This window comes from Strix uralensis, chromosome 1, assembly GCF_047716275.1.
Source record: "Strix uralensis isolate ZFMK-TIS-50842 chromosome 1, bStrUra1, whole genome shotgun sequence".
NCBI classification, from domain to species: domain Eukaryota; kingdom Metazoa; phylum Chordata; class Aves; order Strigiformes; family Strigidae; genus Strix; species Strix uralensis.
The window spans coordinates 82,310,656-82,338,518 of NC_133972.1; the positions used below are offsets into that span (position 1 = coordinate 82,310,656).

Genomic DNA, 27,863 nt, shown 5'->3' on the forward strand with positions numbered 1-27,863 from the left:
CTTACAGTAGGCATTGCTGCTGGAAATCAATACCATATGATGTGCATTAGACAGAACACCTACATATTGTAATTAAAACCCCTTTCTTTCCTCATTTTTATGTTTTAAATATGGACACCATTCATGCCTATTGTAATAAATGACTTACTTCCTTGTTTAATCTCTTACTAGCAATCATATCAAATGTAAAGAGAAAATAGCACACACATGCACCTCTTAAAATACATGAAATTGAAAATAATTTCCACTAAATCATGCATGCACAAACAGAAACATACATTCACATACACACACATACATAGAGGGGGGGGTGTGTGTATGTACAAGCACATATGTATAAAACATGTCGGAATTTTCTCAGTTATGCTGTTATTTAGAATTACATTTCAGCATTGAATTATTCATAATTCATTGATTATTCAGCATTCAGCATTTCAAAAACCATGAAGAACTTTGTTTTATTTTGTTTTTCTTTAATGCAGACATCATCTACATGAGTAAAATTAAGATGATAGTGTGTTAATCTGCTGGGAACTGCAACTATTTCTAATAGTCAGGAAGTCTAATCCAAACTACACACACTGAAAGAAATGTATTACAAGCTCTTTTATTGTGCAGACTTATTTACCAAAATGTAAGCTTTTATTTTGCGTTAAAAAGGAAAACTTTTACTATCACAGTTGTTCTAAAACATGTACTTTCTTCATAAGAAAAGGTTTGCCCATATTTTCAAAATCTGAAAGACGATGTTTGAGAGTTATATCTACATTTTGCTGGCATCAAATCATGCTCTAGCTGAAATAAACCATCATAATTTAAATATTAACTTTTTCTCTGCTTGCATGGGACAATGGAGAAGAAATATACACTGAGGAGAGCTTCACTATATGCATATCATTTGTGACAGTTCATTTTGGTACCGCTCACAAATAACCTTGGAGAAAATGTTCAAAGTCTTCAGCCCAACTCCCAAGTTCTTAACTAAAATCAGAGAGTAACTAAAACCAGAGTGTCTGAAGCCAGAAGTCAAGTGGGACCACAGGCACCTTACTGAGCCCAGGGAGCCTGAGGGAGCCTACCTGGACAGCAATAAAGTAATAACAATGGGGTCTTACAGGATCCTATTTTGATTCTGCATGACAGACATGCCAAGGAGATGCCTGTTTTGTGGCCAGTGATGCCATCTACCACCTCATATCAAGAGCTGAACTCTTTTGTAGGGTAGGAACATTTCAGTTGAGGTACAATGTGTGCAAATAATTTACTAAAACAATGGCATCATGAATTGACTCTGGCAATCCATTTATCTATGTCTTTTCCCTATAGTCTCAACCAGAGGGAAGACAATCTTCTTTACTTCCTGGACCTGCTGTTCTAGCACCCTCACTGTGTCATGAAGAACTGGCTCTATTGCAAACGTCAGTGCCTGTGAGTCAGTGCTGGGTGAACTTCGCAAAGCAATTTGGCATCTTTCATTTGAGACTGGTTATCTGTGCTGTGGCAACTTAAATTGGCTGTACTGTATCCTGAGAACTGGATCATTAATTGCGTGGATGATTGAACACACTATCATGGTGAAATGTGACTTCCTTTATCGTGGACACATCATACCTCCACATGTCCAAAGTATTTACAGGAGGATATCAAAGAATATTCTGCCCAATATTCCTTTGGGAAGATGTTGCTTTCTCAAAAAGCATTTCTGCATGAGGCTTAATTCTACATCTTATGAAAAGGACAACAGATTTTTCAACCATTAGAAAGAAACTAAGGTGGAATAGTCATTGTCTGTATCTAGAAAAGCTTCTAGAAAAGATACTGCTTCAGCAAGTACCTGTCAAGAGTTTTATGAATGTTCAGTAGTTGTTCCAAAGGAGCAGAGTCTATCAAACTTTTCTCCTAAAGGTTCATAAAAGCCCTGCTGCTCTCACAATTACTTCACCTAGATGGCAGCAATAAGATAATCAGTTCAGTGGATCATCACATCAGTCACAGCAGATTGGATATAACTTTAAGATCAATTTGGCTTAATAGAGCCATTATTAATCCCAGGTCAAGCAAGCTGATGGAAAGTAAAAGTTCTCACTTGGAAATACACAAAATACACTTGAGTACCTGGATGGCTCAAAAATCTTTACTGTCATACTCAAAGAAGTCCAGAACTAAGGATTTAAAACTGTTTCTTAATGTTTATTACAAGTGATTAATTTTGAGCATAAAAAATAAGTAGTAAGAAGGGAAAAATGTTTTTCGCTTCCATCCATAACAAAAGGGTAATCTTCATTTAAAAACATGCCTTTAAGTTCATGAGCCAATCTCATAACTATATGAGGTATTGATAGTTACACACACAGATATAACTGACTTTCCTTTTATAACCAACAATCACCAACAAAGCAAGATTCTCACAAGCAAGTAAGTATCCTGCTGGGCTGATGAAAGGATGTGTTAGAAAAAACTTCAAGTCTCATCAGACTAAGGTAAAATGTATCTCAAAGACAACACATCCTTAACACTCCAAAATAGAACTAGAAATGCCTTGGCCAATGGTCCCACTGGCTGAATCCTTTTCTTATGCACAAGAGTAAAGTAAAGTTTTAAATAATTCTGTCTGGCAAGAGTTTTTATATTTAATCGTACACACAAACATATAAGAAGGGATTTCCCACAACAGAAATGGTAGCGGCTGTCTCCAAGGGTCAGTCTCTACCTATTAGAATGGTGAATAAAAGAATCATGGATAAAAGACCAGGTGATGCTGACTGGAGGTTTAAACGCAGAAGGCATCACTGTAGATTAGGTTTTACTACCTCAATTTCAACATGCGCAAAATGGTTTAAGACAATAAAAATGACTCTGCATTTTCTTGTGCATTTTAATCACAAAGTAAGGTATGAATCAGCACCAGTCCCAATTAAAAAAAAAAAAAAGATGGAAAGTCTCTCTTTAAACAGTTTCTTGATGTGGTTGGTTGGACTGTATAATAACTTACTATATTACTTATACACTGTTCTTTTTTGCTTTGGTTTTTTTTTTTTTTTTTTCATTATTTAAATATAAATTAATGGAAGCCAATTGCCATACATTTAGAATATCTAATGGTCTGTATGAATATTTCTGATCTGTATGAATACTTAAAGACTATTAAAACTGTTACCTTTGACTTGGTTTTTTACTTTTGTAAGATATATATTGATAGGCTACTCAACAGCATGCATCAGTGCAGTATTTCTGCTCTCTGCACAACACTGAGGTGTGGGCAGTGCAACTGCAGAAGGCAACCTGAGCATCAGCAGGTGAGATAAAGATGAAACTAACGGAAAAGAAGAAAAAGCCTCAGCTGTTGAACTCTAATACAAACTTGCTCTTTTCCCAGAGCCACTTTCCAGCAGGACTATGTTCTATTTGTTGGTTTTCCCTTTTTATTCTTTACAAATAAATGTGTTTATTACAGGCCCAAGAACAACACTTTAAGGTTTCAGTTGCAGGTATAACTTCATGACTTAATTTACAGTATTTGGCGTGTAGGAAATTAAAAAAACCCAACCAACTAGTGATGGACTGATGGGCATATTTTTAATGGTCCAAGTAAAATCTTTCTGTGAATCTATAGTTATTTGAAATAAGACTCTTGGGTAAGTGTCTGAAGAAACTTGTATGATGCCTTGTGTTTTATAAATAGCATAGAAATGAGTCAGATTGTTAAGGCTTGCTATTGTACTAATATCTGAAAATATCTAGCAGTTTACTAGAACTTTCTTTAAGAAATTAAAGGTAAAAGTTACCCTCACAAAACAAAATAGCACACAGAATATTCATATGTCAATAGTGGTGATATATTATTTTTCCCTCTTCCAACTCAGTGGCATTGATCATCGTCTCTAATACCATCCCATGAGACTTGTGCTGGATCACAGTAGAGTAAAAATGGAGAAAGGGGGAGTAAGAAGCAGCAGCAATTTTTGCAAAAATGTTAAGAGTTACTAATACAATTATAGGATAAAACTAATAATCCCCCTCCCCCCCTCCATTTTTTTTTTTTTTTAATGCTTACTTATTTCTACTTTATTCTCTTCAAACACTGAATGGAAGCCTTTCTTTCTGGTGAGTTAGACTTCCCAGTTTTCATTCACCAGCACAGTGCTGCTGTACCTGATTTTCAGTTCCTGCAGGTGGCAGTTCAAGCCCCAGCTCAAAAACCTAACCAAACACATATTCCAACTATTCTCCCCTGATATGAACCTATGTTTAAACATCAGACTTGTGAATCACCTGCTACTAAAGCTGACCTCAAGCTACAGCTAGCACTGAGCACGCTGGCAGCCCATCCATTGGTGGACACCTACATGCTTCAGTGCAGGCACGTGCCTCCATGCTTTACTGTTTACAGAAGCATTTGCCCAAAATCACAGTGGCAGTCGGATGAATGCATGTGATCAAAGCTCAAGAGTCCTGACTTCTGCTTGTGCTTTGTAACCACCAGACATTCTCCACTCCAATACATACAGGATGCAATCTCTCCATGAAGTCAATGGGAGTTTGGTCCTCAGCTTTCAGGAGACCAGGAATTGACCCATGTTTTACAAAACAACAAAAAGAAATGTATTTATGGTTTTATTATTATCCCTAATAAAGAAATAAGGAGAAAGAAAACACAGTACATGGTCTAGTCTATACGCACATGTGTTACTTGTATTAATATCGATGGGATTTAAAAGTACATATGGAGAGGATAAGATATATCCCTATGTGTTCAGCCATATGCTTAAGGAAGCTCCCCAAATGCTTGTAAATACGATCATGCTTTCTAACATACTATGTATTTATTTGAACAACGTTAAATCTCTAAGCCCTACTTTCCAGTCCATTAAAGCCTCAAATAATTGTTTATTTCCAGTTTAAAGTTACTCTCTTTTTTAGCCATTAGAAGGCTGCCTGTAACCACATTTCCACAACACTCAGGGAATTAGAGAATTGATAATAACTCTCCCATTATACGAAGGGGTACCTCTCCAGGAAGAGAAATACTCAAGATGAACTATATTTTAGTAAGGAATTCTTTCCAGAACATTTTGGGACAGGCCCAAAATGTGTAGCTGAAAGGTCTGGAATGCTACTTACACAACAAACACGTGTTCGTGCTGTAGACCTCGGACAACTACATTCCTCCTGGAGGCCAAAGGCCTTGAAAACTAGTCATTCTTCTGGATAGAGTTGTTCTCATTTCCTTTTTACTTTTAAAGGTTTGAACACAGGACAAGGGTCTGACCCACAAGGCACAAGAGGGTTATTCTGGATTTCCCTTATGGAAGAAGACATCAGAATTCATCCCACGATTTATGATCTGGTGCAAGTTGTCTTGGAATGAGATAGCTGAAGTATTTATGGAATATCCAATGCCTGTTAGCAAATTATAGTCATTATGTTCATGCAACGGAACATTTATTTGGCTTATAGTTTACTTCCTTTCAGTTGAGACTTGGTAACTGACTTTATGAACGCTCCTGAATATGGTTTTATCCATTAAAAAAATGATTGGGATAGTTTACTGGATTAACTGCTTCAACTAATGTTGTGGCCACAAATATAAAACAATAGTCATGGAGGCATAGTCATGACATTCATGGTGCCCTTACCACCTTAAATGCAAATGCAGCGCAGAACCAAAAGCCAACATTATTTATAGCCAGCTGCCAAAAATCACCTTCACTTACTTGTTGTAACCCTTTCAATACCAAGAAGATATGGCTGTTTACTTTTCTTAATATCATCCAGACCAAAAGTTTATATTGTGGTATTATGATTTGGGGGTTTTTTGACTGTAAACAAGGTTTGAGAGCTCAGCTTTTATTTTATCTTTTAAATCTCAACGTACAATAAAAATCTCAAATTAGACTTTTTTCTACTGAAATACTTCTTACTTTGTAATATAGAAAACAAAACAGACATCATCTTTTTAAACTACATCAATGAATAGTGAAGCCAAATCCGGTTTCCCACAAAGGAATTATTAAAAGACAGAAATAGTTCAATGACCACAGGAAATTTTTAAGCACCAAAATATGGACAAAAGTCTCCTGGGGAAAAGACAATATTTCCTACATGGTCATTCATGTCTCCTTGTAATACAATACAGGGGTATTGTTTGTTTGTCTGCTTAAGTAGATGCATAGAATAAAATTAGAAACAAATCCTGACTACGGAAACATTTCAAACACTAGATTCAGGCACATGGGTTGCAATACCTGCCATCACAACTATGTTCTGATGCTTCTTTTTAACGTAAAATCAGCTAGAGATTTGATCATTAATATATACATCATTTTTGCCTCATTATAATACAGGCCACCAACCTCCAGAAGGATCTTTGACTTCAGGTCATATTGCATCTTGCTGCAATCTTAATATTGGTCATAAAATTTATCAAAACAATAGGAAAAATACTCTAAAATAGATTCACTTTATAGTCAGGCCTGCCCCCCTCCCCCCAAGGAATTTAGTCAAGAAACGTAAACCCAAAGATTTATTTTTCTGTTCAGGTCATGCCTGGGGTAGACATTGCTGTGTTACTAAATTCCCTAGTCTGAAATCCAGAGCAAGACAAAGTTAACAGGCCTCAGTAGGCAAAAACGTCTTGAGATAGCCCTCCATGGACCACGACCTGGAAGTTGCAGCAATAAGCATTATCCCCACCATGAAGACGATTCAGAAAAAGCACTTAGCCCACAGCTTACCTCAACGTAGTCCCTGGCATGGCCCCAGTCTCTCTTAGCATCCAGATTGCCCAGGCTGAAACAATCCAGCTGTCCAAGGTGAATCTTTGCTACCGATCGGCTAATTTTTCGAGTAACAAAGTTAGCCCCTGCAATAGAAATAAAAGGTAGTATCAGCATGGTCACACTGGCAGATAGCTGGCCACAAGAAACACCTTGTATAACTCAGCACATGGTACTTTCAGTCTTCATTCAGTCCCCTCACACCACCTAGACCCATGCCCTCTTCTATCATTTGAGGAGGCTAAGAAGCTTCCAGTGCAAGTGTCACATTAGCTGCACTTTCACAGCAAATATCTTTCTTTGTGGGACTTCTTAAGCATTCCTAATTTGCTGCCTTAGTATTCAGTCCAGGCATAAAGCCAAAGAAAATAATTTGGAATGTCAGTTCTTAAACACAAAATGCAAAAGGTTACATAAAGAAGACAGACATCTTAGACCACCCTCAAGTTTTTTGTTACTGTTTCTTTTTTATTTTTGAATTTTTTTTTAAGGAATGCATATATCTAAATAAATTAGTTTATTAATTAAAAAAAAAATGAAACTATCCAAATACTACATATTCTCCAAAAGCCTGTTATGGTTTAAAATGTTCTACTTTTCTAGTTATTCAGGATTCTTTGTCCCTCAGGTTCAGTGAGATCATGAAATTGTGATTTCAACTTTATCAGTTGAAGGCTCTTCATTATTTTATCATATTTCTGTATTTTGTTCACTGTATTGCTTTGGAATATCTGTGTGCCCATTTCTGCTCTCTGTAGAGTTGCTTTAAATAATATTTGTTTCTAGTTATTTTCATATCTTGATTTTTAGATTATAACGGCTGTGTTTCTAAAATGTGGTCAACAGTCTCCTCAAAAGCAGAGGGATTTGAATTTAGCCCCAATGGCATTTGCACACTAATGGGCCACAAAAATTAAAATTACATGCCTTTTTAATAGCTAAAAAAAAATAAAATGATTGAGTGGTGACAGATGATACCTCATCCACATGGAAAGTGGGAAAGTTAAGAAAATGACTGCACTAGTAAAGTGCTCTTAGCAAATTTCAAAAGTCCTAAGTAGTGTAGCTTGTACATTCAATGCATATATGTATTTTTTTCATTATGGAATGCTGCTCTTGAGATATGCATCTCAATATTTTCTGTTTCCTGTCAAACAACCGAGAGGCTACTGCAAAATTATTACATAATGTGAAGTGTCTTTTTCAGACTACTAATTTTTCCTGAAAAGTCAAGAGCACTAACAGTACCTTTTTGTGTCATTTGACTCTGCCAAAAGTAAAAAAAAAGAGCACACCTATAAGAACCATGTGGGATGAAGCAATTAAATAATTCAGACTTTACCACAGGATTAAGACAGAATTTTAATTTTCTGTCAACTGCTGAACTAATTGGAATTCCAGTCATTAGCCATTTAGAATATATCATCAGTTTGCATTTGTTTTTTGAAGGATGAAAATCATATAATTTCCATATACCCTGAAGAAGTGTTCATTTATAATGGAAACTTACCAAATAGTGTGATTTGCAAAATTTATGAAATATACCGGGGAATCTTTTTTATAGCAATGTTCCTCAAAAATTGGACAAATGAGCCAACTGCAGGATGAAAGCCCAAGCCTTTCTTCCAGTCTGCACCCTGCAGACTCAACAGGAGAACTATGATTAGATAAACCAGCACAAACCACAGGACCAACACTGTGACTCTGCTATTGCAATTTCTGAAAGGAAAGTACTGTGGTTCCCCTGTTCCTGGCTGGGCAGGCTTGCAGCGGGAGTGGAGTTCTGGCTTAACAGAAAGCAGTGACAGTCTTCTTGGTTTAGTCAGACTGGCACTTCTCCAAAGATTGTTTCGATTTTTTACATCATCAAAGTGGTTTGAGATCTTCATATAGATTATTACTAATTAATTAAAAATAGATTCAAACTATTGCACAAACTTATTAGGATTAGCTCTGAAACTTACTAACTTTCTGCACTGAAATAATTTCAGTTAGCATTATTATTCAGTAAATAACAGTTGAAGGAGAAGCTTTTTTTTCAAGGATAAAGTATATGGCTTTATGATCCAGACTGCAACCTAACAATAAGCAAAAGTGGCCGCTTTCATTGCTACATTCCCATCTGCAGTAAAAGCAGTGAGAGTTTGAGTCATCATCTGCATTAAAACAAGTTTTACTGTTAACCTACACGACTAATCAACATCAGCTTCCATTTTGGAACAACCATTTCCTCAGCATAAAAAAAAAAAGCATATTAGGTTGTGTGTGTGAGAGAGAGAGAACTTTTATCCATTAGCTTAACTGGAAATATATGAATGATACTGCACAAGAAAAAGCAGATTTGTCTAGCACAACACAGCAAATACTAGTAACTGCTGTCTTCTTGCAGAGTCACTGATAACCAAAGAGAAACAATCTTCAAAGATCTTCTCGAAGCAAAATCAGAATATACCTCAAAAGACTGATATGAAGAATTAAAGAGCACCACAGTGAAAAATGGAAATCTTTATTTTCCAGAAATATTCCAATAAGGGTTCAACAAAATAATAGGAACACTCTTCTTGGAAGTGCCTCAGCATTAAAGCTGTGGAAGAAAACTATGCTACTGTCATACTGAGAAATGTAATTAGAATTATTTTCATGCAACCAAGTACTGAAAGGGACATTTTGGAAGCATTTAAATAATATGGTTCATAAATAATGTTTAAATACCAATTCTCTTCAAACACAGTATCTTAAAATATCCCATTACACAATATGTTTGATCCCATGCCATTAAATGCACATCATAACTAGAATTTAAGCTGATGCCCACTGGAGTCATACAAAATAGTTAAGGCTATGTCAGCATTTCCATTATAAAGTCCTGACCTAGGGGTTTGCAATCAAACTATAAAATCTTGCTTTGGCATGAAACTTGGCAATGTCTCTTCCCTCAGGAATGATTCTATCTAAAAGGCCTAAGCAGAGTGCTACAGATATCTTTATATAACTGAATACAAAGTACCTTTTGAGACACAGAAATGGTTAGCTTCCTTCTTCCTCAGGAGGCACTGAGGACTTTCTAATGTTGAACGACAAGAGCATTTTCATCCACAGAATGGCCAGTTAGTGCCAGCAAGAGTATCAACAGAGCTGCTGGTGTGTTAAACCAGTTCACCCTTTATATTGATTTTCATTGGATCAGTATGATGCAGCAGTTAAAATGCCACTAGCTATCACTGCTGAATAAGGCCTCCTTTATTGGGCTACTAACATTTCTAATTCACATGGAAATGTGTTGGTGCTAGAAACAGAAACTAGCTTAGATTGGTGGGGAAGACAGATGTCCAAGTCCCACACTTGTCTCCTGGCTTTGTACTGCCTCCTCAGTTCAGAGGTTTTGTAAGACACACCTCTGCTCACACCTAGTACAAATGAACATGGAGTGTTCAAAACTCTATTAAATTTGTGATGTATTTTGACTTATTTGAAAACTTTTTCAAAATGTGTGAGGGTGGCACAGTTCTGGGAGCTCACTCTCCTACAGTAACCAAGAGAAGAGTCATTCTTGCTCCCTCAGTAGGGCCAAGGATGCTGGGCTAACTGCCTTGCATAGTTATCTATGCAGCAAATACATCCAAACCATGATGGGCCACATTATGCTCTGGTTTGCATAGCTACTGACAGCACTGGAATTGCTGTACTGCAACAGCAGAGATCTGGCCAAACGTTGCTTTGGTGTGTCCGCACATTTCAGCAGTTCCAAGCAGCCTTGGTTGAGCAGGGCCTGACAAGTTTTTACATTTTAAAAGAGGCCTTAAACATGAGTTTTCATGATATTAACAGCTCTTTCAGGAACCCTGAGCATTAGCTCAGATTTGTTTTCAAAACCCAAGCCCTCCCTCTGAGATCATTAGCGTTCCAATAGGAACCATAAGGTCTGATTTGCAAACCCGATTTATCGTAGGTATGATTTTAAGCAAGGATTCCTCATCAAGCAGACCTGATCTGTAAAACATATAACTTGTCAGCAAACCATTATAGGAACAATATTACAATCAGAAGAAATAGCAGAGATATATTGAATGCAATAGCATCGGCTCTCCAGTCCAGGCCTGTCGCCTGCTGTGATGCCTGGGTCAGGGTGGAAAACAGCTCACACAGCTCATCCCTCTGAGAAGGATGCTGCCTACATCTGGCAAAGATACTGTTTTGAAAGCTGGACACATCTCTCATTAACACATATTTAAAACTATTGCTTTAGGAAGCATGCTCTCAATGCACCTACAGTTCCAAAGCTGGATGCCCCGAGCAAAAAAAAATCTGCATCAGTACTCCATCCCTTTCATCAGCACTGGGATTTCACCCTTGGTGTATCATCAGGAAACTGGCTCTTTGAAGTGGGTGTTTTTCTCTAGAATCTGTGGTTTATAAGAGGCAGCCAAATGGATGAAGCAGCTTTAAGAGCCACTGTTATAGTAACTATTTCTTTTCAAGAAATGTCATTTTCCAAGCTCTCAAGGCTACATACAAAACTCAACAGATGACAAAACTGTGGTCTTAGAAGACTGCTATCTATGTATAACACTAGTTGTTTCATGCATAAGAAAATCCGTCATTAATCCTAGTAATATCACAGAATAACAGTCTGATAGCATTTAACAGCAATACTTATCTATCAGCTGAGATGCAGTCCTAGTAGTCTATTAAGTTGCCATAACATCTTTTTCTTTGTTTTGCATAAAATATGATAAAAAGATTTCTGTCTCTAAAGGTGCTGGCACAAGAAAAAGGGTGGTTTTGGTTTTTTTTTTATCCAAGTCTCTACAGTTCTGGCATAGATTCTAGTGGAAGCCTAACATGTTCAAACCCATTCTGTATCCAGTGTTTCTACTAACCCAAAGGAACATATTTCTTTTAACATATATATGTAGTAAATGATACATTTAATGAGATCATTAAAATGTTTTGATTGCCTGAAAATCCACACTGCTCATAATTTCCATTCTATGAGAAGCTTTTCCATTTTTGTAACAAGCTGAAATTAAAAACCAAAGCGACACACAGTTTTTCTAAGAAAAGAAGTCCAGAGTCTCCTTTATTGATAAAAATCAATAACAATTATTCTGAAGTCAATGGAGTTATGTCAGTGCAAACAAGATGAAAAATCAAGTTACAGATCCTTAAGTTAACCTTCCATATTTTGAGTTTAAATGGAATTTTTAACTGTATCTTGATTGAAACAAGTGATACAGTACTGCATTTTGGTAAAACTAGTAAAGCAGCTACTTAGTATATGTTAAACACTCATGTATTTTAATTGTGATTCCACTCTCAATTTAAAACAACAAATTGTTCTTACAACAACAATTATACAAAGTAGAAACGTCACTGTTTGGAAACAAAGGAAAAAATCCCAGCTCTTTATAATATCCTTCAAATTTTACACAGCAAGTACAGCTACATTTAGATGAGCTTGCCAGAAAGTCCACAATCAGATTTTTGCAAAATGAAATATATATAAAATAAGGGCAATATGATTCATAAGCAACTCATTGTAAAGTCATGCACTGCATGGGAAACATCTTCCTGACCTAAGCAATAAATCATTTTATTTCCTGAAACATGAGATATAGTGCTTTAATCCTTACATTTCAATCCTGTATAGCATAGCTGGAAATACTGTGCTTCATTATAATATTTCCAATCTCTTTCTCTGTCCTTTAAAATTGCAATAGTACCTTACGATAGTGGGTTTCTCAGATTTTTACGACATTTGCAATGTTTTTCAAACACTTTCAGTTTATGTACCCCAACTATTTTCCAATGGACACTTGAGACCTCTAAACAGGAAAGATAAAGCTACTGATAAATAGGTTTCTAAAGGTTATTATTCATCAATCCCCTGGGAAATAATCAGGTAACAATAAAATCCACAGATCACAGATTGAAAGCAGCGGTCCAATAACATGAGGATAAAACTGTCCCTCCTTATCAAGTGATCCTCATTTGGTATTTGAAATGTGTGATTTCAGTAAAATGAAGTGGTTCTAATTCCTTTAAATATTGCTAACAAAGACATTAATTGGCATATCAATTAAATTATTTCATTTTATAATATATTGACATTCATTTTGAACTTTCCAATGTCAGAAGTAAGATGTGTTAAGTCTGCTTGGCCCTATTTTCCATTTGCACCACACTTTTTGATGGAATTTCTTAGGTGATGGAAAATAAACTACTACATGTATTTTAACAATTAGAAGATTGAGGCAGAAAGGTAAAGGCGTGCAGAGGTAGGAAGCACCAGCAGCGGGAGGGCAGCACATGGGAGGGGGTTGATGCTCTTCAGCCCAAGGGTACCTCTGCCCCAACACACACATGCACACTGAGAACATTTGGACAGCTGAGGGCAACAGGAAGTCATATGAACCAGGCATGGAGGGAACAAAACTTAATGATTTTTATAATTGAGGGGAAAATAAGTGTGAGAGACAATCTTGTGAGGAACGACAGGGTACAGAAATTGAGAGGGAATGCAGAAAGTAGGGAGACTTCTCCTTTTCCCAGTCAGCGGATAGATAGCAAAAGCTTACCTGGAGGGACAACTAGTAAGCCCCATGAGCACATGGAAGTAGGGTGAGAGACCTGCCAACCACCTCCAGAGGATGAGACTTATAGGTGACATTTGTCACAGCACAGCGAGCCACGATCCCCTGTGATTCAGTGGAGCTAACCCTCTACTGGGGATCTGTCATCAGGGCTTTAAACTCTTCAAGACTGTTTTGCATACAGATACGGGTTTCCACCTCCCAAAGAACAATGACAGGATGATTTCTATGACTACACAGCAGCAGTCCTCTAAAGTGACTGTGAAAAAATGACATTTAATTAGCAGAAAATCTGCATGTATAATGTGTAACACAAAGCTATTAGATTTCAGGTTCAAAATGCCCTTATTCAGGACTAATTACACATCTCATATCTCACTATCATATGGGCTTGTTAAAAGGATAGGATGACATACCAGCAATAACTGCTGGGCAAAAGGTGCTATTTTAGTATATTTCCTCCACATAATTTTTCTTAAATTAAAATATTTTCCCCTCAGGAACTGTACACTGAACAGGAAAAGGTGAGGCATCAAAGATTCTTATAAAGGAAAAACCAAACATTAATACAGAAAACAATATGTAAAAGTGTTATTCCTGTTCCCAAGTTTATGCTGTTAATGGCACTTACATAAACAGAGCAGCGTTTCACTTACAGAAAACTTAACCTTTTGCTCCAAACTATTCACTTTGATTTCTTAATCGCAGTTCATACACACTACCTTTTAAAACAAAGGTAAATGTCTTTAGCCACTCTGAGTTGTTAACACTCATTTAAGCCATGTTTTTTAAATTGTACAACTAATGATATTGAATTAAACCTCTCATTTAAGCTGTCACAGAATTAGACAAGCCCTTGCATGTATGAGCTATGGGTAAGCATGAGTGTGCTTGCCCATCAGCACAGACCATATTGTTTAAGTGTGTGTAAACAAGTGGAGCTAAGTACATGGTTTGCTGAACTGGTGCTACAATAACTATAAATGTATGCAATCAAAAGGAAAATCCAGCACTTGTACAAAATGAAAATATCATGCAGTGTAAAGCAACTTGCACAAAAAACGGATTTTAACTTATCTTATTAAACAGCTATCAAAGTTCAGACATCTGTGCCCTTAAATTTAGCACCCTTGTCCTCCTTTTCTCCCTGTTTTTCCCCTCCTCCATCCTCTCAGCAACCAGTAGCACATCAAAAAAGGTGCTGCTTGATGGCTCAAGCTGAGACGTTCAGCCTTTACCCTAGCAATCCCTTGAGATGAAGCAGGCAAGGCTTTTAATCTTACCTGGTGACACATGACTGACTAATACAGTTTCTTGGACCTTCTGACCTCTGAGGGACTAAGTCTTGTTGGTCTCTCAGCCTCTCCAGGTGGCTGGGACATTAGCTTGCGGTGGGTCATGGTATAACAAAAGTTTTGCACAGGTCTTCTGTGTCTTTCTCTGCACCCATATTAGTACTAACTTTTATTGTGCAAATTTCTAAGTATAAAATGTGTCATTTCACTGATATTTACCCATTTCAGGGGTAAAAAGAACTTCTACTGAAGGCAAAAAAGTGTAATAAGAGCTAGCCTTAAAACCAATCACACTAGCAGACAAATTTGCTGAGTCAGTGGTGATATATTTTCTCAAAGAGAGAAAAATGGTCTAGCTACAGCCCAATAACTTATTTGAAACTTCGTCTCCCACTCAAACTAATAAGCAGTCCTAGACAGGTTTGACACTTACACAGTATAGCTCAAGATGTTCCTAAATCCATGTACCTCCCCCATTTGAGCTTTATTGCTCAACTGTTGTTCTCTTAGGACTGGTTAGTTTTGCGACAGTGGTAGGCCTCAAGGCACTCTTTAGGCCCTTAATATATTATTTGGTAGATGTGTTTCAGTTTTCATAAACTGCCTTTTGCTACAGGAGTCCTGGAGCTGCCAAGAGGAGGTCCTGAAACACAGTTGAACTGTATTTCCAGGGAGCTGGAAAGAACCATGGGCAAAGAGCTCATCGAGAAGGAACAAGGTGGGAACTAGTGAGAGCTGTAGGGAAGGAGAAAAAGAAATCTCAGCTTCTGCAAATACAGGAGGTACTACAATTTTTTCTACTACTTGAACAGCGCACATAAAATGCAAAGTGCTGCATTTCCTTCCATTGTCTGTGTTATGAATAATTAGATTCTCAGCTAGGATGCAGCGAGAAGTACAACTCCAACACCAGTAATGATCCCAACAATTCAATGTACAAATCATGAGTTGTGATGGTCTGCAATTACCAGTACAAGGATGAATTGTTCCAGCCACAGATACCACTTCAGACTCATAAGAGACTAATCAAGTAAACGCATGGCTCTGGCAGAAGAGTCAAAAAAAATTCTTCACAGTGTGTGCTGTGGCGTGCAGTCAAGTTGGTAACCAGGGGTATGAGATCGGCTCACAGTGCTTTCAGCCCACTCTGCCTGCCCTGGCTGTCCTCATTTCCTGAGCTCTGCTTCTGCACATGGACAAGTGGGGATGCTGAGGACTGAACAGGACAACACTGGAAGGTATTATCCTGGATAAAACCAAAGCAACACCCCTCAAATGTAGTATAACAACCCCCCTTGAAACAAGCTTCAAAGTAATGGGCGTGGGGTGGGGGTGGGGGTGAGGAGGAGGAGGGAAACCCAACCCTAAAGTAAACCCTCAACCCTAACAGTTTAAGAAGAGAATAGGAGGGAAAGGCAGAGACAAGCTGACAATACACCAGGAAGACTGTAAGCCAAAAAAGACAGCATGTCCCTTCTACTCCTGAAAGACTTAGACATGTTTGGCCTAGCTGTGTTGGCCTCCTGTATTCAGAGAGCCAATAAAAACATTATTTCACCTAGCTGTAGTTACTGCTGGTTGCTTAAAACTTCCCATAAAAAGTTACGTCCTTATTTCAGAACAGCCCATGATCACTCTCGGGGGACCCTGAAGTTAAGCAAGGGTGCTATGGCTTCCACACCCAAACCCTGAACTGGAAATACCACCAGGCAGAGCAGCAGCTCTCCCACAGGCAGAAAAGATACATCAAGAGGTTGCATAAAAGTAATTTCTGAGTGAGCCCCCCTCTGGGACAAACCCTGGGCATGTTGTTAATTTTCACTTTAAAATGAAAAAGGCACCGAGGCAAAGAAACGGATGCTGTTATTTACTGAGAAAATCACTTGAACACAGGAAAACAGTAAAATTATAGCAGCTTTTTGAAATGTATGTACATTTCAATGAATATTCCCTTTCTCTAATGTTGCCACTGAAACCAAATCTCTCTCCTGCATTCTCTCCATGTGGGAATAGTGTTTCTCTAGTGTAATTAATAAATTAAATAAAAATAAATATGCAGCCAGAGAACTCAGTTTTCTGGCAAGACAAATTGGTACAATTTCACTGAAGTCAGATTACTTAAGTTCACAAAGAAGAATCCAAATTTAAACATTCCACCATTAACACATCCAATCACCACCACAATTTTGCATAAGAAAATGTGAAACAAAACATTTAGAAAGTGACTAAATGGCAAAAACCAGAGCATCTAAATAAAATGTCCATTTACAGCCGTTCAACTTGTCATGCTCACTACTGTTTTAATATCAGTATTTTTAAGAACACGTCTTCCTTTGTGGAGTCCTGAAGTTCATTGTTATCCTGTTTTTGTGATATTTGCCATTTAAGTTAGTTTACACTTCCTCTAGAAACAGAAGAGGCAGTCAGATCACCTGCTGTTCTGAGATGCCTACAATACTTGAGCACAATAGGGTGAAATCAGGACAGAAAGTTAGCCCAATTCTGAATTTCCTGGCTTTGTATTTTTAGTGGGACCTTTCACGTAATTTTAATATCCCCATATGTAGTGGCGCATGCCCTCAGAAAAACACACATGCATACACACACTCTGTACATGTTCAGGAAGAAAACTGAATTCTAACACTAAAAGTTAGGATTATGTGTGCCAGCATGGTTTTTGAATGCACAATGATAGTTTTGCAAAACACCTGTAGATTAATTACATATTGTAATTTTTTTTCCTAATAGGATTGCCCCCTGTGCAGACTTGCTCTGAGAGCAGAGACTACTGTCTTGTGAGAAATGAAACAGAAGGGGGTCTTATGGAGTCTGAAGTTAAGCAAAGATGAAGAAATGCAGATAAAGAAATGATGGATTCACAGTTCAATCTGATTAATGGTGCTATGGAAAAATTAATAAAAGCCTGTTTTTTTTCTGCAAATTCTGAAATGGTGCTTAGAAAGTCATTTAAACCCAGGTTTCTCATTTAGTCACTCATATTCCCATTGACTACCAAGCCCTCAGATGCAAACAGATGGGAGTTTTATTCTCAACATCAACCAGTTAATCAATGCAGACTTTATTTTTTTTATGCCTTAGTTTCTCACCTCCCAAACAGGGCTAAAATGCTGACGTTTCACAGTAGTTTGAGAAAGGTAAGTATCTTGATTATTTGTGAAACAACGAGAGAGAAGTACCCTAGAAGAGTCAGAAAAGGATGAAATCACTCTCAGTGCAAGGCTCAAAGAGTGTCCATGAAAGGAGCACAGAGTAAATCTGCTGTCAAAGAACTCCTTTCTTGCTCTCTGCCCCCCGAGACTGAACATCTAGTGATTCAGGTGAGAACTCTCCATCCTGTGCAAGGAATAAAGAAGAGGGAACCTGTGGCAGTAAAAAAAAAAAAAAAAACACACCCAAAAAAAACAAAAAAAGTGGAAACAAGGGCTTTATCAGAACATATAGGCATGAGTTTGAATTAAGTTTGTGGAGGCACCCCTCATTCAGTCATTACACAATTTTTGAGCTCATTGAGTTTGCAATGTTCCTTTTTCCTTCCTTTCAGAGTTTTCAGGATGTATTCATATTTACCTCATTTTTTATGCCCACACTAATGTGTTTGGATGGTGAGGAAGACTGTAACTGCTGGGGCCACAGAATTCTTAAATTTCCTGCTGCAACCTAGAACCCACTTCCAAAACTGAATTTTACATAGTTTCCCAATGCACACTGAAGTATTTGTCTCTCAAAGGACAGTTTATCAAGGGGCTCAAGGAGCAGGGAGGGAAATCTCTGAAATTTAACCCTGAACCCCATGTGAACCCAGGGATTGGGACTGCATATTTTCCACTGTCCTGCCATCTGCTGCTTCACTGCACATGGTGATCTTTGGCAACCCCACTGAGAGCTGCCTGGGCTATGGCTCTGTTCAGACAGGGTGTAGAAAGAAAAGACACTGAGAATGTCATGGCTGGCTGACCAGACTACTGAGATCAGAGAGATTATGCCTCATTTGCTCACCAAGTCCTGCCAAAAGCAACACCATTTAACTGCAGGTACTCAAAACCCAACAGGCATGTTTAAAGGAATTCTAGGCTTAAAAAGAGGACCATTCATAATGTGCATTTATTGGGGATACTGTAGCTACCACCTTTTGGCAATTATTCATGAGAGTTTTAAATGAAAGTTTACAGTGCCCAGTGTTTCAGGTACAAGTGACCTCTGGCAGAAAGTATCACACCTGATTTACAGGACACGTGGACCTGGAAGATGACTCAAGGCAGGAATAAACAAAAAGGACCTGATAGCCCAGCAAACAGAGATAGACAGAGAAAAAACATAGCTGTTATTTTAAAGCAGCTATGGTCTGTTTATCTCCCAGCTGTGAAATGCTGCACAGTATGGGAGTGTGAGGGTTTGGTACTTACATGCATAACCTTCATATGTCATCTCATGTCAAGGGACCTCCCTTGAGCCAAAGCCAAATCTACATTTGTTCCCTAGAGCACCTCCATAGGCTCCAGATGCAGCAGGCGAAGAATCAGCTCTCAAACTCTGATTTCCTCTGACCACACTCTTCTGAATAAGGGGCCCAACCCTTTCAGTGATAAAGTACCAAATGTTTACCCACAGAATTTACTATTTCAAAATGATGACTGTAAAAGCTAAGGAATAGTTCAGATGTGTCTTAGAGATGTTAAGGCATATTTTCTAAGGGTGTTAGACCTGCAAGAAAATTAATGTAGGATACAGAGTTACTGTAGGATTTTTGAATCGTATCATGCTGACACCAATCGTCTGTTATGAATGTATCTCCCTGATCCTCCCTGCTTTTGCCAGAAGTACTAGAAATGAAGATGTGATTGTATATGTGTCTACAACAACATCCTGCCCTATTTCTTCACTTGGATCTTGGAAATGACACTGCCTTCTCTCATATCTGCTTGGGAAAACAAGGCAATTCAGTAAGATAAGGTTCTCCAGGGGCTGCAGAACTGTGGTTGGCAGATGTCAGGGTTGACAAGTGTTCTTTAATTGCAAAGGAACACTACGAAATTGTCCTCTGATGTGGAATAGACAGTCACCGTCACCCTTTCTTCTTCCCTGCTGCTCTACTGCCTCCACTCTGTCTGCCTCACAGGGAGATCGGAAAAGAGACAGAAAAAGCCATGTAAGAGAGGAGGAACAGGCATCTTTTTCCCAGCTCCAGCTGTGTTGGAGCCAACAGGCTCCATTGTTTTGATGATTCCAGGACCTTCACATCCCATTTCATTCCTGCTTGACAGAAGTGCATTGCAGAGGTGGGAACGGCCTGCAGACTTACAGAGGGACCTTCAGAAATCCTTAAGCCATTCCCTCTGGGAAATGGCTCTTCTCTCTGAGAGCTGGAGTCAAATAATCTCGACCCCAACCCCTTGTTAGTAGGTTCTGCACCCAGGTAACCCTTGTGGTTCATGAGGGAGTTTTGTTAATACTGAGCTTTGTAAACAAAAGGCAAGGCAGAAGCAATGCGTTAAAGTCAGTAAGGCAAAGAAATTAAACACACTTTCTACAGTATTTTTCTTTTGATATGAATGCATAGCTTGAAAAGAGTAGGTTTGAAGTATAAAGCTATCCATGAACATTCTCAGTTTAAACTGCTTTTCTGCTGCCAAGCTCCACTGAATCAAGAGTTCCCCACTCCCGCTCTCCTTCTTGACTCATAACCTCAGTGACAGCCACGAAGCCGGGCAGAGCCACTTCATAAAGTGTACTAAATGAAGCAACTTTTAATAATAACAAGGACTGGCAGGTAGCCATGTTAGAGGAGGAAAGACTAGTAGGAATGTCCTGCAGCATAAAAGTCTCTGTTGTTCTCATTACTGCAGAGGAAGAAAATCTCTTTAAACGCTTTTGATTCAAATGATCATTTGACAGAAACGACAGACAAGACAAATGGCTGTAAAACAAGGCAATTAGATTTCCTACCGCTACAATATCTTACTTGGCTCCCATGACACAATTTCTCTGTTATTCTGCCTTGCCATGGTAAAGTAAACTTACAGGCTACCCAGAAAACAGATGAGTGTAATCAGTCCTTTATAAATTATATCCCTTCACTCAAGGAAAGCAAATAACTTTGCTTGCTCTATAATAACTGTTTCTAATACTTCATTTATTCTTTAAATTGTTTATAAAACACTTCAAGAGAGGTCAAGACGAGAGGGCAACAATAATTGGAGATTAAGGAGACTCTCTAAGTATTTTGCGCCTGTGAGTAAACACTTTGGCAATTGTTATGATACAAGATAGATCTACTAAGAAAAAAATCAGCTTATTTATGATTTTCTTTACATACATGTTATTTCATCTGAGAGAGAGTCCTCATCTTTTCCACAGCTATTTCAACTCAAATGTAATCAGCTGCAGAGTTGCCTGATGTCATGTGATGGGCAAATAACAATAGATTTAACCTGGTCTCCTAGGGAAGAAACCTAAAGGAACAATGAGCTGAGGGTAACTGATCTTGTGAAGTTTTCTCCAAGTCTCTTGAGGAAGCAGGGGCCTTCCTCCTGAGACAGATGTGTTAAAGTCCAGAGACAGAGCCAGGAACAGGCAGAACTGAGACCAAAGGACAGGGATGTGAATTTACATGCAAGACTGGTGTCTTTGGGTGGGGTTTCAAAACAAGGTTTCAAACAAAAGGGGCCATCGTGTCCTTTTGCAGTCCCTGCGGCATGGTTCTGCCTATTCTGGTTTTTGTTCTTCCTGTGCCCAGGCACAGCGCTAGCAATGGTCACAGCACGGTTCTGGAAAAGGGAACTGTATAAACTCTGCAACATCATCTCTTGAGCTGTTGAGTGCCACAACTGTGCAGATGCCTAATGAAGCTGAACTGTGACACATCAGTTAACACCAATCAATATCATCCACACTGGAAGTACATATGGATAAAATTATATAAAATCTTTAAACTCTCAACCCATTGGTTTCTTTTAAAATAGTTAAAATGTAGCACATAAGAAAAAAATGTTTCTTAGTCATGTTTCTGCATAGCTCAGAAGAGGTTGCTAAAGAAACCACTTGTGTCCCCCAGACATCTCACCTGCCAATTAAAAAGAAAACCAAAAAAAAAGTTGCTGAAAAAGAAAAAACAATCAAATTCTGAGCAATTATACAGAAATAATAAACTTAAACATGACAAAAATATTTGCTGAGGGATTTAAAAGTAGCCAGCACTATAAGCATATCAGCTTACTAAAATGAAGTTCAATGGAATTCAGTAAACAGTATTTTATTTATGACAAAGTACTCTCTTTACCCATTTTATATGATAATGTTATAAAAATGCAGGTTCAAGATTCAGACTTTATATTGTACCTTTTCCCCCCTTTTTAATACCCACATTTCCTTTATCTTCTCAAAGACACAATGTCATGTGGATCTAGACACAAATAGAAGCTCTCTCCAAACTACTTCAGCCTCATACCAAATTAATAGAGATTATTCCCACAATTTATTTTAATCCCTGTAAAATCTTTCTCCTTGAACCCATATATGCCTTGACGTGTCAGTCAAATACTGCAGCACTGTACAGTGCACATGTCGGCCAGAGGTATACTACAACCAAAAAAGTTTACCCAAGAAGAGTGAAGTGTACAATGTAACTAAGCAGCACCAAAATATAAAAAAGTTGCTTGTTTTTTTTCCCCAGAGTCAAACTGAACTGAAAATTCGTTTAACTGTTTTTTTTTTTTTTTTTTTCCTAAAATGGGAACTGAATCACAGCTGTTACCTGAACCAAAGTCTTTGTTGAACCTAATCCAGAACGGAACCAAGAAGAAAATACCTGATTATTGGATCAGAATAACTGGTTAACAGAATTTCACAGAGGAAGTTCCCTTATCACATACCTTTACATTTCAAAATTCAGTATTTTTCAGTTTGAACTGATTCAGAAATACCAAGGCAGATAAGTAATTATTGACCTGACCAAACTGAACTGACTTGAGACAGAATCCAAGAAAAATCAGATCTGAACTAAAACACTGATTGGTTCTTCATGCTGTTTTACTTGGTTTTTTAAATTATTGTTATTCTGCAAGCATCACAAGCCCATGTTCTTGTACTACAGGAAACACAATATTTTTTTCATTTTTAAATGAATTACATTAAACTTAGCAGGTTTTCCCACAAACATTATTTTAAAGTAAAAGGGAAATGAGGCTAAGCAAACATTTCCAGGTAGCTGCTGCCTACACCATTACGTAGTTCTGCTTTTAGAAGTAGGGAATTATCAGGTGCTCTTAAAACTATTAACATTATGTTTCTGTCTTGAAATCCTTCTGTAAAGTGCTCACCTTTTCAATATGTAAGCCTCCCAGTGCTTTGAAAAATCTGAATGCTCTTGTCATTAAACAGCAGGTTTGAAAATCTGATCAAGGCAACTGAGCTATTATTCACTTACTAGAAATAACTTTCTTTTTAAAATCGATGGAACCAGAGTTAGAGTCAGAGCCTCTAAGTATCAAGATGCCTCTGTATTTGTAGCATCATGGCTATAGTACACTGTATAATAAAAGGCAGAAACATTCAAAAAAGAATTTACTGCATCGTGTGGCTGCATAAGCATTTTTTTCCAGATAGACTGCAGAATAATAAGAGGCATTTCCCTTAATTCATTGAGGATTAAGGTTCTAATTTTCTCCCTCTTAGTACTCTAGAGAAAAAGCATATTTTAAAATAAGTGTTAAAATATTTCAGATTTTTTTTTACTCAATACCAAGCCTTTTGGAAACTACCTGATTTTAATCAGTAGAAACAACATTAAGTTTGAATGAACCCTCATATACATTATCATTTTGGACAATTTTGATTTATTCTGCTTTTACAGAAAATTTTACTGAACATACTAATTCTTTCATCAGGCTTTCATGTGCAGGCAGCCATTTTCAAGCATCATTCACATACTCACACACATGCATAATTTTGGAAAAAATGAATGAACATTCACTGATGATTCTGTGGGTTTCTTCATGGGTGTTGATGCCTGGTTATCATTGCCTATAAATGTGACGGTAAATCCGATGAAATCACCACACCACTAAACCCACAAGGAACCTGTAGAACCAAAGTGACAGAAGACACTTAACTAACTTACAAGTAGACCAAAGTTGTGCAATAACTGCAGCACACTAATGAACTCAAACCCAGAATTGCTTCATCCCATGATTTCAAAACAAAGAGCTTATTTTTCCTTTAAGTGCAGATTATGATACTTTTCTTAAGAAAAGCATCATTATAAGACACATAAAAATTTAATAATGACCTGTTATTTATCAGTTACTTTTCTGACACTATTTTGGCAATAGATCTTAGATTCACCAGTATAACAAAAACTGCTGCCAGTTCTTTAGTAACACCAGTACTTTCAGAACTAGGGAGCAAAGGTAGCATTTGCCTACTGTTACATGAAATCAAGCTTTCAAGTTCTCAGCCCGAGTTACTGTTACACCAGTCTTGCTCTGGTTTTCTTAAATATTGCATGGTCTGCAGGGATCATTAAATATGCTGAAAATAAAAGAATTGTATATGTGCTACACTTTTTTTTTGTGTGTGAAACTCAAACAGGTTTAAAGAAAAATGCTATTATTTGTACTACATCCTCAGTTTACATGCTCATTCGCAGTAGCATGCTCACCTGAAGATGCAAACAAAACACAAGCTAGCTGGTGTCCATTGCAAATGATTTAAAGAAATGGACTTGAGACTATGAGAACAGTAAAATTGTGTTAGAAAACAGAGTATCTGAATCCTGAGGAGCACTGCAAATAGAAACTATGAACTAGAACACAGCAAGGACTGTGGTGCTAGATGATGCTGAGCTGAAGGCAGAGACCCTCTCCTAAATGTTGGAACACCAGCATTTCTATGAGGACACACCAAATACAAAGGAGACCCGTGGAGCCACCTTCTAGTCCAGATGTGTGACAAGCACATATAATTTTCACTAAAAGTTGGATCATTCAAATCACTACCCGGAAATCACAGTGCATCTGGGCAGGTTTTGGCTCAGGACACACAGTGGCACACCATTCTGCTACTCAGAAGAGAAGTGTATACATTACCTAGTTTCAGACTAGGGCAGAGCTTTAGAGAGGGCAGAGGCTTGTCCACAATACCTGATTGACTACCCCAATACAGCACGACAGCAAATCACACTGCTAGGACCAGTCTATACCCTTCCTCTGTTAAAGAGGGGACAGAACACTTCTGTCATCTCCTACTTTTCCTATAACATACCTAGAGGATATAAAAAAATCAATGCAAGGATTTGAGAAAAGGAAGTCACATTCCTGCTGAAAAACACGTGTTAAAATTAGCAGCTACTGGCATGATTTTCAATGACATGCAATATTTATGCAAGCAAACAGTATTGAAAAAATGGAGCATTTCCAAACTCAAATGCCTGGTATGGTCACAGGACTGGCTTTGCTCAAGATTCAGTGTCACTTTAGCATAAATGCTTAAAATTAGGTATATTGCTGGGATCATTCCTAACCAACAATGTGCTTAAGATCAGGGATAATTTTCAGTTTACTCCATTTTCAAGAATTATACAAAATTTGGGAAGTTTAAGGACTGTTCCTGATCTTTGAAGGTGCACCATGTCTCCATGTATCTTGAAGAAGTGCAATAACTGTAACAAAAGATCTTGTTGGTTTTTTTACAGTCTGTGGCAAATAAGAGCTCAGTATGAGAGCGCAGAGCATACCAGCAATTCAAGTATCCCTAATAGATGCACACATGCCTACCAATGACTCAGAATATGGGCATGAGGTGGGGCTGAGAAGAGAAAGGTGTCAGCAAGAAAGCACAAAGAAGATTAATAACTTAAAAGCAACAGTTTCAAAAATTTTTAAAAAGAAATGCAAAGTAAAATGTTTCTGTGTGTTACTGGTGTTTTTCTCACATCATCTGGATTTGTTTTAAATCCAAAATGAGCTCTGAATTTTCCAGATTCACACTGCCTAGACTTGGAATTACTATAGGAATTTATTTTAAAGCTTCTGACAAATATTCTCAATCCACCTATTGATGGATATTGATGCAATGAATAAACACCTTAAATCTCCCTTAATGTAAGGTTTTTAATATAAATGAGAAAAAAAAAAGCATGTAAACTGGTGGTCTGAGTTCCTTTGCTGGAGAATTCTTTTACAACTGGTAAATCTGTTCAGATTTAATGTCATGAAATCAAGCTCTCGTCATCAAAAATAAAAATCCATCAGCATTCCTCTAGTATTTCTATAGCAGTGGAAACTAACTCAAACTCACATGTTCTAGGGCTAAAATTAAGAGAAAGCAGAGAAAACATAATAGTGTATTCTCTCTGTTGGTGTGGTTCTAATTTGTTTTCCCATGCCAAAGAGCAACCCTGAAGGGTTTCATGGGAAACCTGCTAAGTGCAACCCACAACCCTTTGTTTTAACAGCTATCATTCTATGGGGGTGACATACAATACAGATCAAAATATGCAACTGATATTGCAACATCTAAATGACATGTGGTATCAGGTTTAATTACAATAAATACTTGTAAACTGTTTGAGAACACTCATGCTTTTGGACGTAGCTTTCATTCGCCAATTGGTGCCTAACAATTAAGTAGAACATATAATTAAATTTTAAGTGTCTATGAAAGGCAAATCCTTGTAAAGGAAGTATTTTAGCATGGTTGGCAAGGTGTGCACATACCAACAGTGTGGGAAACACATATAACTGACTATATACTGCTATAAAGTCTTTGTAACAGAGGTTAAAATCTGCTCAAAATACTTGCAGTTAGGTGAACAAGACTGACACAAATCAGTGGTCTGTCCCACTGTTGAGATTTTCAGCTATTTCAAAGTGACACAGGTTACGTTTATAAACATAAAGTTTTCATGCACCCCCAAAAAGTACACGAAGTATGTAATGGTCTGAAATTAAACTACGTATACATGAAATGTTTGTCTGTGTGTTTTTGCTTCATATTTTTGAACACAACTTTCTGGGAACTTTCAGTACAGACTTAGTGCAATCAAGGCAGAAAAAAAAATTGTTCCTAAATTCAAACCAAGCTCTGACCAAATGCATTAACCTTCTCTGTGACCTCAGATAAAATAGCTTACCTTCCTATGACACTGCTATAAAATCCCACTATATGACGAATCTTATCAGAGGTGACATCTGCTTACATTGCATTTCTCGTTTATTTGTTTTTTAATGAATCCTGAAGACTTTATTGTGGAATAATCAGCTGTCATTTCCTTCTGCAGTGTTTTCTGAACCACTAATGGTGGAACTGTTTTATTGTGAATTAGTCTATCTCTTGTTCAGTTTCCCATATCTTAAATGACTGAGTGGGTTAATTTCAAATAACTTTCTCAGAACAACATGCACTTTTAATGGATCTACTTTTAAAGTAAATTTTTAAATTATGCAAGACAAAGTAACTAGAGTTCTACTGAGAAGGAAATTGTCAACCTTTGGAAGAACTATTTTCAGGAAAACAGGATGCACACTGCTGAGGAAATGTTTCAGATAGTAAGATGGGCCTGGTAAGTGTGGCAGTCACTGTATACGTACAAGCTGTGTATATGAACCTGCACCTGGTAGATAATGCCCCAAATTTGAATGTTGAAGAATAAGGCCTACAGAGTCTCATGTACTTAGTAACAGCTCTGCAGTGATACTCAGCACTCTGAAGATGAGCCATAAACAATTTCTAATGGTCGTTACTTCATATTCCCAGGGGAACACTGATGTGGATTACATATTAGGAAGTAGACAAAGCAGAATTACACTAGTATAGTGCATGACAAATGTATATATTTGAGAGAATTTATGTGAAAAATCATAGTAAGACATAAGTCTTCAGGAGTTTAAGAAATAGTACCATAACAATGAATAAAATACTGAACATTGATTACTTAAAGAGTATCAACAATGTAAGATAGATTCATTCATGCCACATACCACTTGCAATAATGATGTGACCTTTTTCCTTTCTTGCCTCTGAATATTTTAGAAAGACAGCAACACTATTTAAATTTGATGGGAAAATGCAGAAGAAAATCTTAGTGAACCACAACAGAACAAAACAAATGTGTAGATGCAACTGCAAGAAAAAACAGCTCAAGTGACAAAACCAAGAAATTCAGAAGTGGCTGACTGTGGCTG

General features: G+C 37.6%; 1 protein-coding gene across 3 annotated transcripts in view; it reads right to left on the reverse strand.

Moving 5' to 3' along the window:
- Positions 1-27,863, reverse strand: part of GMDS (GDP-mannose 4,6-dehydratase) — a 427,595-nt gene that overhangs the window by 223,061 nt on the left and 176,671 nt on the right. For all 3 annotated transcript variants that reach the window (XM_074873260.1, XM_074873271.1, XM_074873280.1), the window contains one exon: positions 6,735-6,862. In XM_074873260.1, coding sequence (XP_074729361.1) covers positions 6,735-6,862 — 128 coding nt within the window. The remainder of the gene's footprint in view (positions 1-6,734; positions 6,863-27,863) is intronic.